Source organism: Coregonus clupeaformis, unplaced genomic scaffold (genome assembly GCF_020615455.1).
Source record: "Coregonus clupeaformis isolate EN_2021a unplaced genomic scaffold, ASM2061545v1 scaf0072, whole genome shotgun sequence".
NCBI classification, from domain to species: Eukaryota; Metazoa; Chordata; class Actinopteri; order Salmoniformes; family Salmonidae; genus Coregonus; species Coregonus clupeaformis.
In genome coordinates, this window is record NW_025533527.1 from 35,094 (window position 1) to 47,497 (window position 12,404).

At 44.1% G+C, this 12,404-nt stretch overlaps 1 protein-coding gene across 1 annotated transcript in view; it reads left to right on the forward strand.

Moving 5' to 3' along the window:
- Positions 1-12,404, forward strand: part of LOC121553243 (echinoderm microtubule-associated protein-like 6) — a gene marked incomplete at its 5' end in the record, with an annotated part of 65,194 nt that overhangs the window by 16,997 nt on the left and 35,793 nt on the right. The window contains 6 exons of the mRNA XM_045213020.1: positions 766-903; positions 3,105-3,361; positions 8,742-8,954; positions 9,063-9,233; positions 9,372-9,478; positions 11,829-11,947. Coding sequence (XP_045068955.1) covers positions 766-903; positions 3,105-3,361; positions 8,742-8,954; positions 9,063-9,233; positions 9,372-9,478; positions 11,829-11,947 — 1,005 coding nt within the window. The remainder of the gene's footprint in view (positions 1-765; positions 904-3,104; positions 3,362-8,741; positions 8,955-9,062; positions 9,234-9,371; positions 9,479-11,828; positions 11,948-12,404) is intronic.

Genomic DNA, 12,404 nt, shown 5'->3' on the forward strand with positions numbered 1-12,404 from the left:
TCATCCAGACTTTTCATCTTAATTACATCCACTCAGTGAACCCTGACCCGCAGTACTACTTGTCCTGTTTGGTTCACTGGTTCTCCTCTCTCTCAGACGGCCCTTATTTTGTAAGCACCTGTTCTTCACATTTCTAACAGGGACAGTTCTAGGCTAGTTCAGAGCTAGCTATAGAGAAGTGTCAGCCTGTGCAAGGGACAGATCATGGATAATGAGGCCTCATGTCTGCTATCAGTAGAACTGGATCAGTCCCTCCACAACACACACACAGACCCACACAACCCTGCTCTACCAGGAGAGACAGAGCTCTCTGAGGGCCCAATCAGGGAGCCAATTAGGCTCTGTCTCACAGATACACACGCACACACATACACGCTCACACACCCAAGCGCACACACACGCTCACACACCATACTAAACACACACACATGCACCTCCTGCATCTCAGCAACTTCATTCAACATAATTGAACTTATTTCAAGCCTTCACCCTGCAGCTGTAACTAGCTCATTAAAACTTCTGTCACTTAACTACTACTCATATCATTTACTTTATTATGACTGTCACTACAGAGGCAATGTTCATAGCTGAAACTGTGCTGATTGGTCACGACTGTGTGTGTGTGTGTGTGTGTGTGTGTGTGTTTGTATGTGTGTGTGTGTGTGTGTGTGTGTGTGTGTGTGTGTGTGTGTGTGTGTGTGTGTGTGTGTGTGTGTGTGTGTGTGTGTGTGTGTGTGTGTGTGTGTGTGTGTGAGGTGTTCTCAGGTTGTGGAGCCTGGCAGACCACACCCTGATAGCTCGCTGTAACATGGAAGAGGCTGTCCGCAGTGTGGCCTTCAGCCACGATGGCTCTCAGCTCGCTCTGGGCATGAAGGACGGCTCCTTCACCGTGCTCCGAGTCAGGTACTGCTAACATCTGCCTTCACTACCTATCTTTAGTCCCTAGAGAGTCTTCAATTGATCCCCCTGTTGTTGCAGGAAATGTCCTACACAGCAGGAAATGTCCTACACAGCAGGAAATGCAAACTTGTAGTGTATTCAAGGTTTAAAAATAATTCTAAAGTTTGTAATTTCCTTGATTTCATTGAAATGACGTGGAAACAACGTTGATTCAACCAGTGTGTGCCCAGCAGGTTGAATTATAGCAAAGCTGGCAAAAGTATTTCCAGCATCAAACTCTTCAGTTACATCTTGTAAAGAAGGGCCATAAAGTTATGCAACTTAGCCTAGTGGGCCAAAATCTCAGGTTTTAACAGTCCCCTATTGAGATGCTGAATTCATCACTTAAAGCCTGATTGAAGGCCCCAGTTTAATTTACTCCCCAGCAGGACCAGTGTGCAGGCCTGCACTTTCCATTAAGTTATAGTAAATTGGTCCGCAGTGCTGTTAATCAATACGTTTTGAAGTGGCTAATCCCCACGCTGCACTTTGAAGTGAGCAGCGCTCCCGAATTGTATTCAGTCTATTAGAAATGAGCGAGCTTACAGCAGCAGAAGCAGCTTTTTATGATTGGATGAATTTCTGTTGCCTGGGGCTGTGTTGTGTTGTGCTGTATGGTTTTGACTGAGAGACAGTATGTTTAGAAGGGTTTTACTTGTTACTTTGACTTTTATCCACCTCATCAATGGCTATAGCTGTTAGCTGATTATTATTTAGCTACATACTACACCATATGCCTTGATATTCCCCATAGGCTATTCCCTATAATTACCGTTCACCATATCTAATGGTTAGGAGTTTTCCAGGATAAGAGACTGGCACCATGATTAACAATTACAGCACATTGTTAGAATACGAAGCCATACTGTCTAGCCATCCTGCAATTACATACTCCCCTCATCTAAAATTACCAGTCAAAAATGAGTTAATCAAGTCTGGGCTGGTGGTATTGCTTTTGTGTGGGTGCAGCAGGTGTGATAAGACTGGTGGTTTCATTGTAATGCCTCCTCCACAGAGTGAGACAGCAGGATGACGAGTCTAGTGGCGAGGCTCCCTCATTGTTTCAGCTGGCTTCAGACCCGCTGGGTGCATTACAAATAACAAGCAGAAGGTAGCGCTGTGCTACGCATTGACGCTGGATTTCTTAAAACGCTACTAGAGAGAGATTACATGCATCTGCGTATTATAGCAAACTTGCTTGTAACGAAAAACCCATATGAATAAACCAGCTGATCAGTTGATGTCTCGTTGTTACCATGTCAAGTGATTATGAAAGCTGACAGCTGCGTCTAGGACCCAGTTTGGGAACCCCTGGGGTAGACGCAGTCTTAGAGTAGAAGAATATAGAAGTAGAAGGCCTATATTTCATTCAAACGTTTCACCTTAAATAGCTAAATAATTTAATATATGCCATTTAAAATAACTTTATTAGCCTACATTTTCATTTGATAAAATAAAATATAGATTATATAATTAAATCACAATTGACTTGATTTAGTTACACATTTGAAATATGGACAGGCCAGGGATATTTTACCCCCGATCTTGATAAGAAATGATCATACCAGACAATTATATTTTAAAGACAATTGTATTTAATGCAGGGGCGCAACTTTCACTGGGGACGGGGGGGGGCGACATGTCCCCCCCACACATTCTGAAATTGCATTTTTGTCCCCCCCAGTTTTATCATTGGAATGTGATACAAAACGAGGCAACAGTGTGCTTTAGGACCATGCGGACGTCTCCGAGCGGTTGGGTAGGCTGTTTGGAGTGTTTATCCGACTGGATCAAAAATTAAAAATACATTTATATCCCCCCACTTCTAAAAATAAAGTTACGCCCTTGATTTAATGGATTACATCAACTGGAAACAAATCAAATAAGAGTAGGCTACACTAACATTAGTGTTCCATTCATACAAGATGTCGGATAATTCCCACAGTAGATTTGCTGTGGTAAACGAGGAAATACTAATTTCAGTTGTGCGGAATTATTGTCAAATAGATAAATTGCTGAGGGATTCACTATTTTCTCTCTTTCTCTTTTGCTGATTTGCTCTCTTTTTCTCTCTCTCTCTTCCCCCTCCATCTCTCATCCCTCCCTCTCATCCGCCCTCCCCCTCTCCCCCCTCCTCCTTTTCCCTCCTCCTCTCTCTCTCCCAGGGACATGACGGAGGTGGTACACATTAAAGACAGGAAGGAGGTGATTCATGAGATGAAGTTTTCTCCGGATGGCAGCTACCTGGCCGTGGGCTCTAATGATGGCCTGGTGGATGTGTACGCCATGGCACAACGCTATAAGAAGGTGGGTGAGTGCAACAAGTCCTCCAGCTTCATCACCCACCTGGACTGGTCCATCGACAGCAAGTTCCTCCAGAGCAACGACGGGGCGGGAGAACGCTTCATCTACAGGATGCCAAGTGAGTGAATCACCGCCACCGGTGAAAAAGCGACGCTTCATAATGACCCTGTGTCTTTCCTCTGAACTAGGCCATGATAACCATGGTATAACTTGTATTACATCAGCTTGCTGTGAACACAATCAGTGATTCAATCTAATATTTCTTGTTTCCTTATTGGGAGACGTTACATAAACAGATCACACAGCAATCAGTTTGACAGTAAACAGCAATTAGGTCCATGAAGGTGGATCACAGCTAGCTTATCGCCACGCAAGCCCTGTTACGCACACACCAGCAATCTTCACATCACGTCCGGCTTAACATCCATCGATGTGATTATGTAGTAGTTTCTTCTTATTCAGGGTGGCAGGTAGGTCGCTGGTTTCGAATACCTGAGACGACAACCCTAATTTGCTCCAGGGGCGCTGTGCCTGTAAAACAACAGATTTCACTGCACCTATGGGGAGAACAAGTATTTGATACACTGCCGATTTTGCAGGTTTTCCTACTTACAAAGCATGTAGAGGTCTGTAATTTTTATCATAGGTACACTTCAACTGTGAGAGACGGAATCTAAAACAAAAATCCAGAAAATCACATTGTATGATTTTTAAGTAATTAATTTGCATTTTATTGCATGACATAAGTATTTGATCACCTACCAAACCAGTAAGAATTCCGTCTCTCACAGACCTGTTAGTTTTTCTTTAAGAAGCCCTCCTGTTCTCCACTCATACCTGTATTAACTGCACCTGTTTGAACTCGTTACCTGTATAAAAGACACCTGTCCACACACTCAATCAAACAGACTCCAACCTCTCCACAATGGCCAAGACCAGAGAGCTGTGTAAGGACATCAGGGATAAAATTGTAGACCTGCACAAGGCTGGGATGGGCTACAGGACAATAGGCAAGCAGCTTGGTGAGAAGGCAACGACTGTTGGCGCAATTATTAGAAAATGGAAGAAGTTCAAGATGACGGTCAATCACCCTCGGTCTGGGGCTCCATGCAAGATCTCACCTCGTGGGGCATCAATGATCATGAGGAAGGTGAGAAATCAGCCCAGAACTACACGGCAGGACCTGGTCAATGACCTGAAGAGAGCTGGGACCACAGTCTCAAAGAAAACCATTAGTAACACACTACGCCATCATGGATTAAAATCCTGCAGCGCACGCAAGGTCCCCCTGCTCAAGCCAGCGCATGTCCAGGCCCGTCTGAAGTTTGCCAATGACCATCTGGATGATCCAGAGGAGGAATGGGAGAAGGTCATGTGGTCTGATGAGACAAAAATAGAGCTTTTTGGTCTAAACTCCACTCGCCGTGTTTGGAGGAAGAAGAAGGATGAGTACAACCCCAAGAACACCATCCCAACCGTGAAGCATGGAGGTGGAAACATCATTCTTTGGGGATGCTTTTCCAACTCATCCCAAACCATCTCAATTGGGTTGAGGTCAGGTGATTGTGGAGGCCAGGTCATCTGATGCAGCACTCCATCACTCTCCTTCTTCTTACACAGCCTGGAGGTGTGTTTTGGGTCATTGTCCTGTTGAAAAACAAATGATAGTCCCACTAAGCACAAACCAGATGGGATGGCGTATCGCTGCTGAATGCTGTGGTAGCCATGCTGGTTAAGTGTGCCTTGAATTCTAAATAAATCATAGACAGTGTCACCAGCAAAGCACCCCCACACCATCATACCTCCTCCTCCATGCTTTATGGTGGGAACCACACATGCGAAGATCATCCGTTCACCTACTCTGCGTCTCACAAAGACACAGCAGTTTGAACCAAAAATCTCAAATTTGGACTCATCAGACCAAAGGACAGATTTCCACCGGTCTAATGTCCATTGCTCGTATTTCTTGGCCCAAGCAAGTCTCTTCTTATTGGTGTCCTTTAGTAGTGGTTTCTTTGCAGCAAGTCGACCATGAAGGCTTGATTCACGCAGTCTCCTCTGAACAGTTGATGTTCAGATGTGTCTGTTTCTTGAACTCTGTGAAGCATTTATTTGGGCTACAATCTGAGGTGCAGTTAACTCTAATGAACTTATCCTCTGCAGCAGAGGTAACTCTGGGTCTTCCTTTCCTGTGGCGGTCCTCATGAGAGCCAGTTTCATCATAGCGCTTGATGGTTTTTGCGACTGCACTTGAAGAAATTTTCCGGATTGACTGACCTTCATGTCTTAAAGTAATGATGGACTGTCGTTTCTCTTTGCTTATTTGAGCTGTTCTTGCCGTAATATGGACTTGGTCTTTTACCAAATTGGACTATCTTCTGTATACCACCCCTACCTTGTCACAACACAACTGATTGACTCAAACGCATTAAGAAGGAAAGACATTCCACAAATTAACTTTTAAGAAGGCACACCTGTTAATTGAAATGCATTCCAGGTGACTACCTCATGAAGTTGGTTGAGAGAATGCCAAGAGTGTGCAAAGCTGTCATCAAGGCAAAGGGTGGCTACTTTGAAGAATCTCAAATATATTTGATATTTTGATTTGTTTAACACTTTTCTGGTTACTACATGATTCCATATGTGTTATTTCATAGTTTTGATGTCTTCACTATTATTCTACAATGTAGAAAATAGTAAAAATAAAGAAAAACCCTTGAATGAGTAGGTGTTCTAAAACTTTGGACTGGTACTGTATATATATATATATATATATATTTTTTTTATTCATCTCTTCTGCCTGTCAAAGAGTTTCCTTCACAGACAGCTGCACAAGCCTCCCAGTCACTACATAACCACTGTCTGAAACTCTAGACAGCTGCACAAGCCTCCCAGTCTCTACATAACCACTGTCTGGAACTCTAGACAGCTGCACAAGCCTCCCAGTCACTACATAACCACTGTCTGAAACTCTAGACAGCTGCACAAGCCTCCCAGTCTCTACATAACCACTGTCTGGAACTCTAGACAGCTGCACAAGCCTCCCAGTCACTACATAACCACTGTCTGAAACTCTAGACAGCTGCACAAGCCTCCCAGTCACTACATAACCACTGTCTGGAATTCTAGACAGCTGCACAAGCCTCCCAGTCACTACATAACCACTGACTGCACACACACACGCACGCCTCTCTCAGCTTACACTATGTGTTTGGAGAGCTGGTTGAAAAGCCCTGTCCAAGTGGGTGACTCAGCGTTGCTCCAGGGTGTTTAGTGTTGGCAGACAGACTGTCTACACTGACTATCAGGAGGGCAACAGGTGACGCTGCTGAGCGGACAGGGTAGAGAGAAAGACAGTTTGATTGCACTTACATTTTTACTGTAACTGAGTCAGGTTTGTAGGCCTCCTTGCTCGCACACGCTTTTTCAGTTCCGGCCACACATTTTCTATAGGATTGAGGTCAGGGCATTGTGGTGGCCACTCCAATACCTTGACTTTGTTGTCCTTAAGCCATTTTTCCACAACTTTGGAAGTATGCTTGGGGTCATTGTCCATTTGGAAGACCCATTTGTGACCAATCTTTAACTTCCTGACTGATGTCTTGAGATGTTGCTTCAATATATCCACATCATTTTCCTTCCTCATGATGCCATCTATTTTCTGAAGTGCACCAGTCCCTCCTGCAGCAAAGCACCCCCACAGCATGATGCTGCCACCCCCGTGCTTCACGGTTGGGATGGTGTTCTTCGGCTTGCAAGCAACCCCCTTTTTCCTCCAAACATAACGATGGTCATTATGGCCAAACAGTTCTATTTTTGTTTCATCAGACCAGAGGACATTTCTCCAGAAAGTATGATCTTTGTCCCCATGTGCAGTTGCAAACCGTAGTCTGGCTTTTTTATGGCGGTTTTAGAGCAGTGGCTTCTTCCTTGCTGAGCGGCCTTTCAGGTTATGTCGATATAGGACTCGTTTTACTGTGGATATAGATACTTTTGTACCTGTTTCCTCCAGCATCTTCGCAAGGTCCTTTGCTGTTGTTCTGGGATTGATTTGCACTTTTCGCACCAAGGTACGTTAATCTCTAGGAGACAGAACGCGTCTCCTTCCTGAGCGGTATGAAGGCTGCGTGGTCCCATGGTGTTTATACTTGCGTACTATTGTTTGTACAGATGAACGTGGTACCTTCAGGTGTTTGGAAATTGCTCCCAAGGATGAACCAGACTTGTGGAGGTCAAAAAAAAAAATCTGAGGTCTTGGCTGATTTCTTATGATTTTCCCATGATGTCAAGCAAAGAGGCACTGAGTTTGAAGGTAGGCCTTGAAATACATCCACAGGTACACCTCAATGTCAATTAGCCTATCAGAAGCTTCTAAAGCCATGACATCATATTCTGGAATTTTCCAAGCTGTTTATTAAAGGCACAGTCAACTTAGTGTATGTAAACTTCTGACCCACTGGAATTGTGATACAGTGAATTATAAGTGAAATAATCTGTCTGTAAACAATTGTTGGAAAAATTACTTGTGTCATGCACAAAGTAGATGTCCTAACCGACTTGCCAAAACTATAGTTTGTTAACTAGAAATGTGTGGAGTGGTTGAAAAACGAGTTTTAATGATTCCAACCTAAGTGTATGTAAACTTCCGACTTCAACTGTACACACCGACACGAACACTCTGGCATGCTGAGAACCCTAATTAAAAAAAGAACTCCACATGTGATGGAAGCTTTGGACAGAAAAGAGCTTCCAGCTCTAGGCTTTGTTTACATTTCTTTTTGGTTTATCTTATGCACCAATAGCTGATATGCATAAAGATGGCAGCCCCTATACACTTACCACAAATTCCTCATTTTGATAAGTTCACTGTATTGTACATTGCTCTTGTTACTCTTTTTTTTGGTATGTTTATTAGAACAGTATACATGATCTCAATTTTAGCTTCAAGATGCCGGCAATTTGAAAAACCAGGAAGTAAATTGTGCTGATTTATTGGCATATTGAACCATGTCGTGTGCCGTAGTTTAAAAACTCAGTGAATAGTGCTAAAACAGTGACGTCATATCTGAATTCTGCCATCTTTTGCATGCGGCAGGTAGCTTAGTGGTTAAGAGGTCGCTGGTTCTAATCCCCGAGCCGACTAGGTGAAAAATCTGTCGATGTGCCTTTGAGCAAGGCACTTAACCCTAATTGCTCCTGTAAGTCGCTCTGGATAAGAGCGTCTGCTAAATGACTAAAATGTAAATGTTCTCCATTAAATCCCTCATTAATACAGGCACAGGGGTTGTGTGTCTTAACGCCTTCTCTCCTGTTTATGTAATCTTTACCTGCTTATTTAATGTATTTTAGTTCTGACTAAGAACCTTAACAGTGAGGTTAGTAGAGCTGTAACATAGTCAAAATCATTTTAAAGCACTATTATTTTATGCAGAACAACCTGGTTTTACCTGCTAGATTCTGCCCATGTTAGAACTCCATCCTGTTTTTCTCCCCTGAAGTTGGGAAGCACCTGACCACTAAGGAGGAGGTGAAAGGGATCCACTGGAGCTCGTGGACGAGTGTGATTGGTCCAGAGGTGAGTGGGATCTGGCCCAAGTACACCAACATCAGTGACGTCAACTCTGTGGACGCCAACTACAGCAGCGCCGTGCTGGTTACTGGAGACGACTTCGGCCTGGTCAAACTGTTCCGCTTCCCCTGCCTAAAGAAAGGTCAGTAAATGTCTTTGCAAATATACAATGAGAGAGGGAATTATGTTGAACACTCCCCTTCTCTCATTTCCTTTTCACTCGTTTTTCTTTCCCTGATGTTGTGAACAGGTGCAAAATTCAAAAAGTACATTGGCCACTCAGCCCACGTTACCAACGTGCACTGGTCTCACGACCTGCAGTGGGTGTTGACCACTGGTGGGGCTGACCACTCTGTGTTCCAGTGGAAGTTCCTGCCTGAGGGCATCATGAACGGAGGACTGAAGACCAGTATACCACAAGGTACAGTATACTGAGAGTACAAAACATTAGGAACACACCAGTGGTTAGGGGCGTGACTACTGTACACAATATCCATGATCTTATCAAAAGCCAGTGAAATCTGTTTCCTTGCTGTTTCCTGCTATCGGTTCCCTCTAGATGGCCATGCAGACTCCAACAGTGAGGAGTCTGACTCTGACGTGTCTGATGTCCCGGAGCTGGACTCTGATATCGAGCAGGAGACCCAGATCAACTACGACCGACAGGTGGGTGTGTGGAGCTTAGAGACACTGGAGGGAGGGAGTCCTGTATGGGTCAGACAGAAAGTGGGTGATATCAGGTTGAAAGATGATACACCACGTGAGGGACACTGAGAAGGTTCTATATGAGGAACAGATGCCTTACATGATGCAACATTTGAGGTAGAGAATGAGTGTCAGTACAGGTGTCAGATCCTAATTTGACCAGTTTGGTCGCAGTTGTAAAATAATCCTGCAGCAGGAGGATTTGATTATTTAAAAAATAAAAGTGACACTTTCTAACAGGATTTTTTTTTTTTTTATAGACTACAGTAGACATGTTTAAGTGAGGAAAAAGAGAACTGTGGGTTTTCAATGTTTAAAAAAAATTTAAATCACGAGGCTCATTTTAACTTCCTGCGGCGCATGAAAATTCTGTGACAACAGAGTGATCAAATTAAGATAATACAGTGCCTTGCAAAAGTATTCATTCCCCTTGGCATTTTTCCTATTTTGTTGCATTACAACCTGTAATTTAAATTGATTTTTATTTAAACGATGGTGGAGGATAGCAGATTGACAAATTATGCACAATATGAGGGACTGTTGTTCCAGGTGTATGTAGAGGAGGACTTTTATAGGAGGACTGTATGTGATTTACAGGAGGACTGTGTGTGATTTACAGGAGGACTGTGTGTGATTTACAGGAGAACCGTATGTGATTGTTACAGGAGGACTGTGTGTGATTTACAGGAGGACTGTGTGTGGTTGTTCCAGGAGGACTATGTGTGGTTGTTCCAGGTATATAAGGAGGACTGTATGTGGTTGTTCCAGGGGTATAAGGAGGACTGTGTGTGGTTGTTCCAGGTGTATAAGTAGGACTGAGTGTGGTTGTTCCAGGTGTATAAGGAGGACTATGTGTGGTTGTTCCAGGTGTATAAGGAGGACTGCATGTGGTTGTTCCAGGTGTATAAGGAGGACTGTGTGTGGTTGTTCCAGGATGACTGTATGTGGTTGTTCCAGCTGTATAAGGAGGACTGTATGTGGTTGTTCCAGGTGTATAAGGAGGACTGTGTGTGATTGTTCCAGGTTTATAAGGAGGACTGTGTGTAGTTGTTCCAGGAGAACTGTGTGTGATTGTTCCAGGTGTATAAGGAGGACTGTGTGTGGTTGTTCCAGGTGTATAAGGAGGACTGTGTGTGGTTGTTCCACATGTATAAGGAGGACTGTGTGTGGTTGTTCCAGGTGTATAAGGAGGACTGTGTGTGGTTGTTCCAGGTGTATAAGGAGGACTGTGTGTGGTTGTTCCACATGTATAAGGATGACTGTGTGTGGTTGTTCCAGGTGTATAAGGAGGACTGTGTGTGGTTGTTCCAGGTGTATAAGTAGGACTGAGTGTGGTTGTTCCAGGTGTATAAGGAGGACTATGTGTGGTTGTTCCAGGAGGACTGTGTGTGATTGTTCCAGGTGTATAAGGAGGACTGTGTGTGGTTGTTCCAGGTGTATAAGGAGGACTGTGTGTGGTTGTTCCACATGTATAAGGAGGACTCTGTGTGGTTGTTCCAGGTGTATAAGGAGGACTGTGTGTGGTTGTTCCAGGTGTATAAGGAGGACTGTGTGTGGTTGTTACAGGAGGACTGTGTGTGATTTACAGGAGGACTGTGTGTGGTTGTTCCAGGAGGACTATGTGTGGTTGTTCCAGGTGTATAAGGAGGACTGTATGTGGTTGTTCCAGGGGTATAAGGAGGACTGTGTGTGGTTGTTCCAGGATGACTGTATGTGGTTGTTCCAGGTGTATAAGGAGGACTGTATGTGGTTGTTCCAGGTGTATAAGGAGGACTGTGTGTGATTGTTCCAGGTTTATAAGGAGGACTGTGTGTAGTTGTTCCAGGAGGACTGTGTGTGATTGTTCCAGGTGTATAAGGAGGACTGTGTGTGGTTGTTCCAGGTGTATAAGGAGGACTGTGTGTGGTTGTTCCACATGTATAAGGAGGACTGTGTGTGGTTGTTCCAGGTGTATAAGGAGGACTGTGTGTGGTTGTTCCAGGTGTATAAGGAGGACTGTGTGTGGTTGTTCCACATGTATAAGGAGGACTGTGTGTGGTTGTTCCAGGTGTATAAGGAGGACTGTGTGTGGTTGATCCAGGTGTATAAGTAGGACTGAGTGTGGTTGTTCCAGGTGTATAAGGAGGACTATGTGTGGTTGTTCCAGGTGTATAAGGAGGACTGCATGTGGTTGTTCCAGGTGTATAAGGAGGACTGTGTGTGGTTGTTCCAGGTGTATAAGGAGGACTGTGTGTGGTTGTTCCAGGTGTATAAGGAGGACTGTGTGTGGTTGTTCCAGGTGTATAAGGAGGACTGTGTGTGGTTGTTCCAGGTGTATAAGGAGGACCTTCCCCAGCTTAGGCTGCAGAGCAGAGAGAAGAAGCAGCAGGTCGGCTCCCTGAAGCGCCAGAGAGGCCCAGACGAAGCCCTTCGTCTAAAGTTTGTCCACGGGTAATGGGTTCTTACTGTATGACAGGTCTTATTGGTCTCATGTTCCTCTGAAACATAGTCATATGTGGGTTTTAGATATCGTCTTCTCAAAGTCAAATTGATTGAGATGACAAGGACAGATTTATTGTATTGACGAAATGGTGTGTTTCCATCATGAAGAAACAATCTCTTCCTCTGAAATGGGCCTGTGTGTCAGCTGTTGGAATATGCAAATCCCTTTTCAAAGCTGTAGTTGAAAAAAATAAATTGTGTGAAGCAGTTTAAGTTACTGATTCAGCACCAGCAGTCCTTTAAGACTTCGCTATAGCAGCTCTAATACACCCTTTTTGTCAAATTTAAAGACCTCACAGTGGGGGAGGGAGGTCTTTCAGCATTTGAGCGATTAAATAAATGCCACACATGACACATCTGATTAAAATTCCCCCCACACACCACAGGGTTTATCAGACACTCTTAA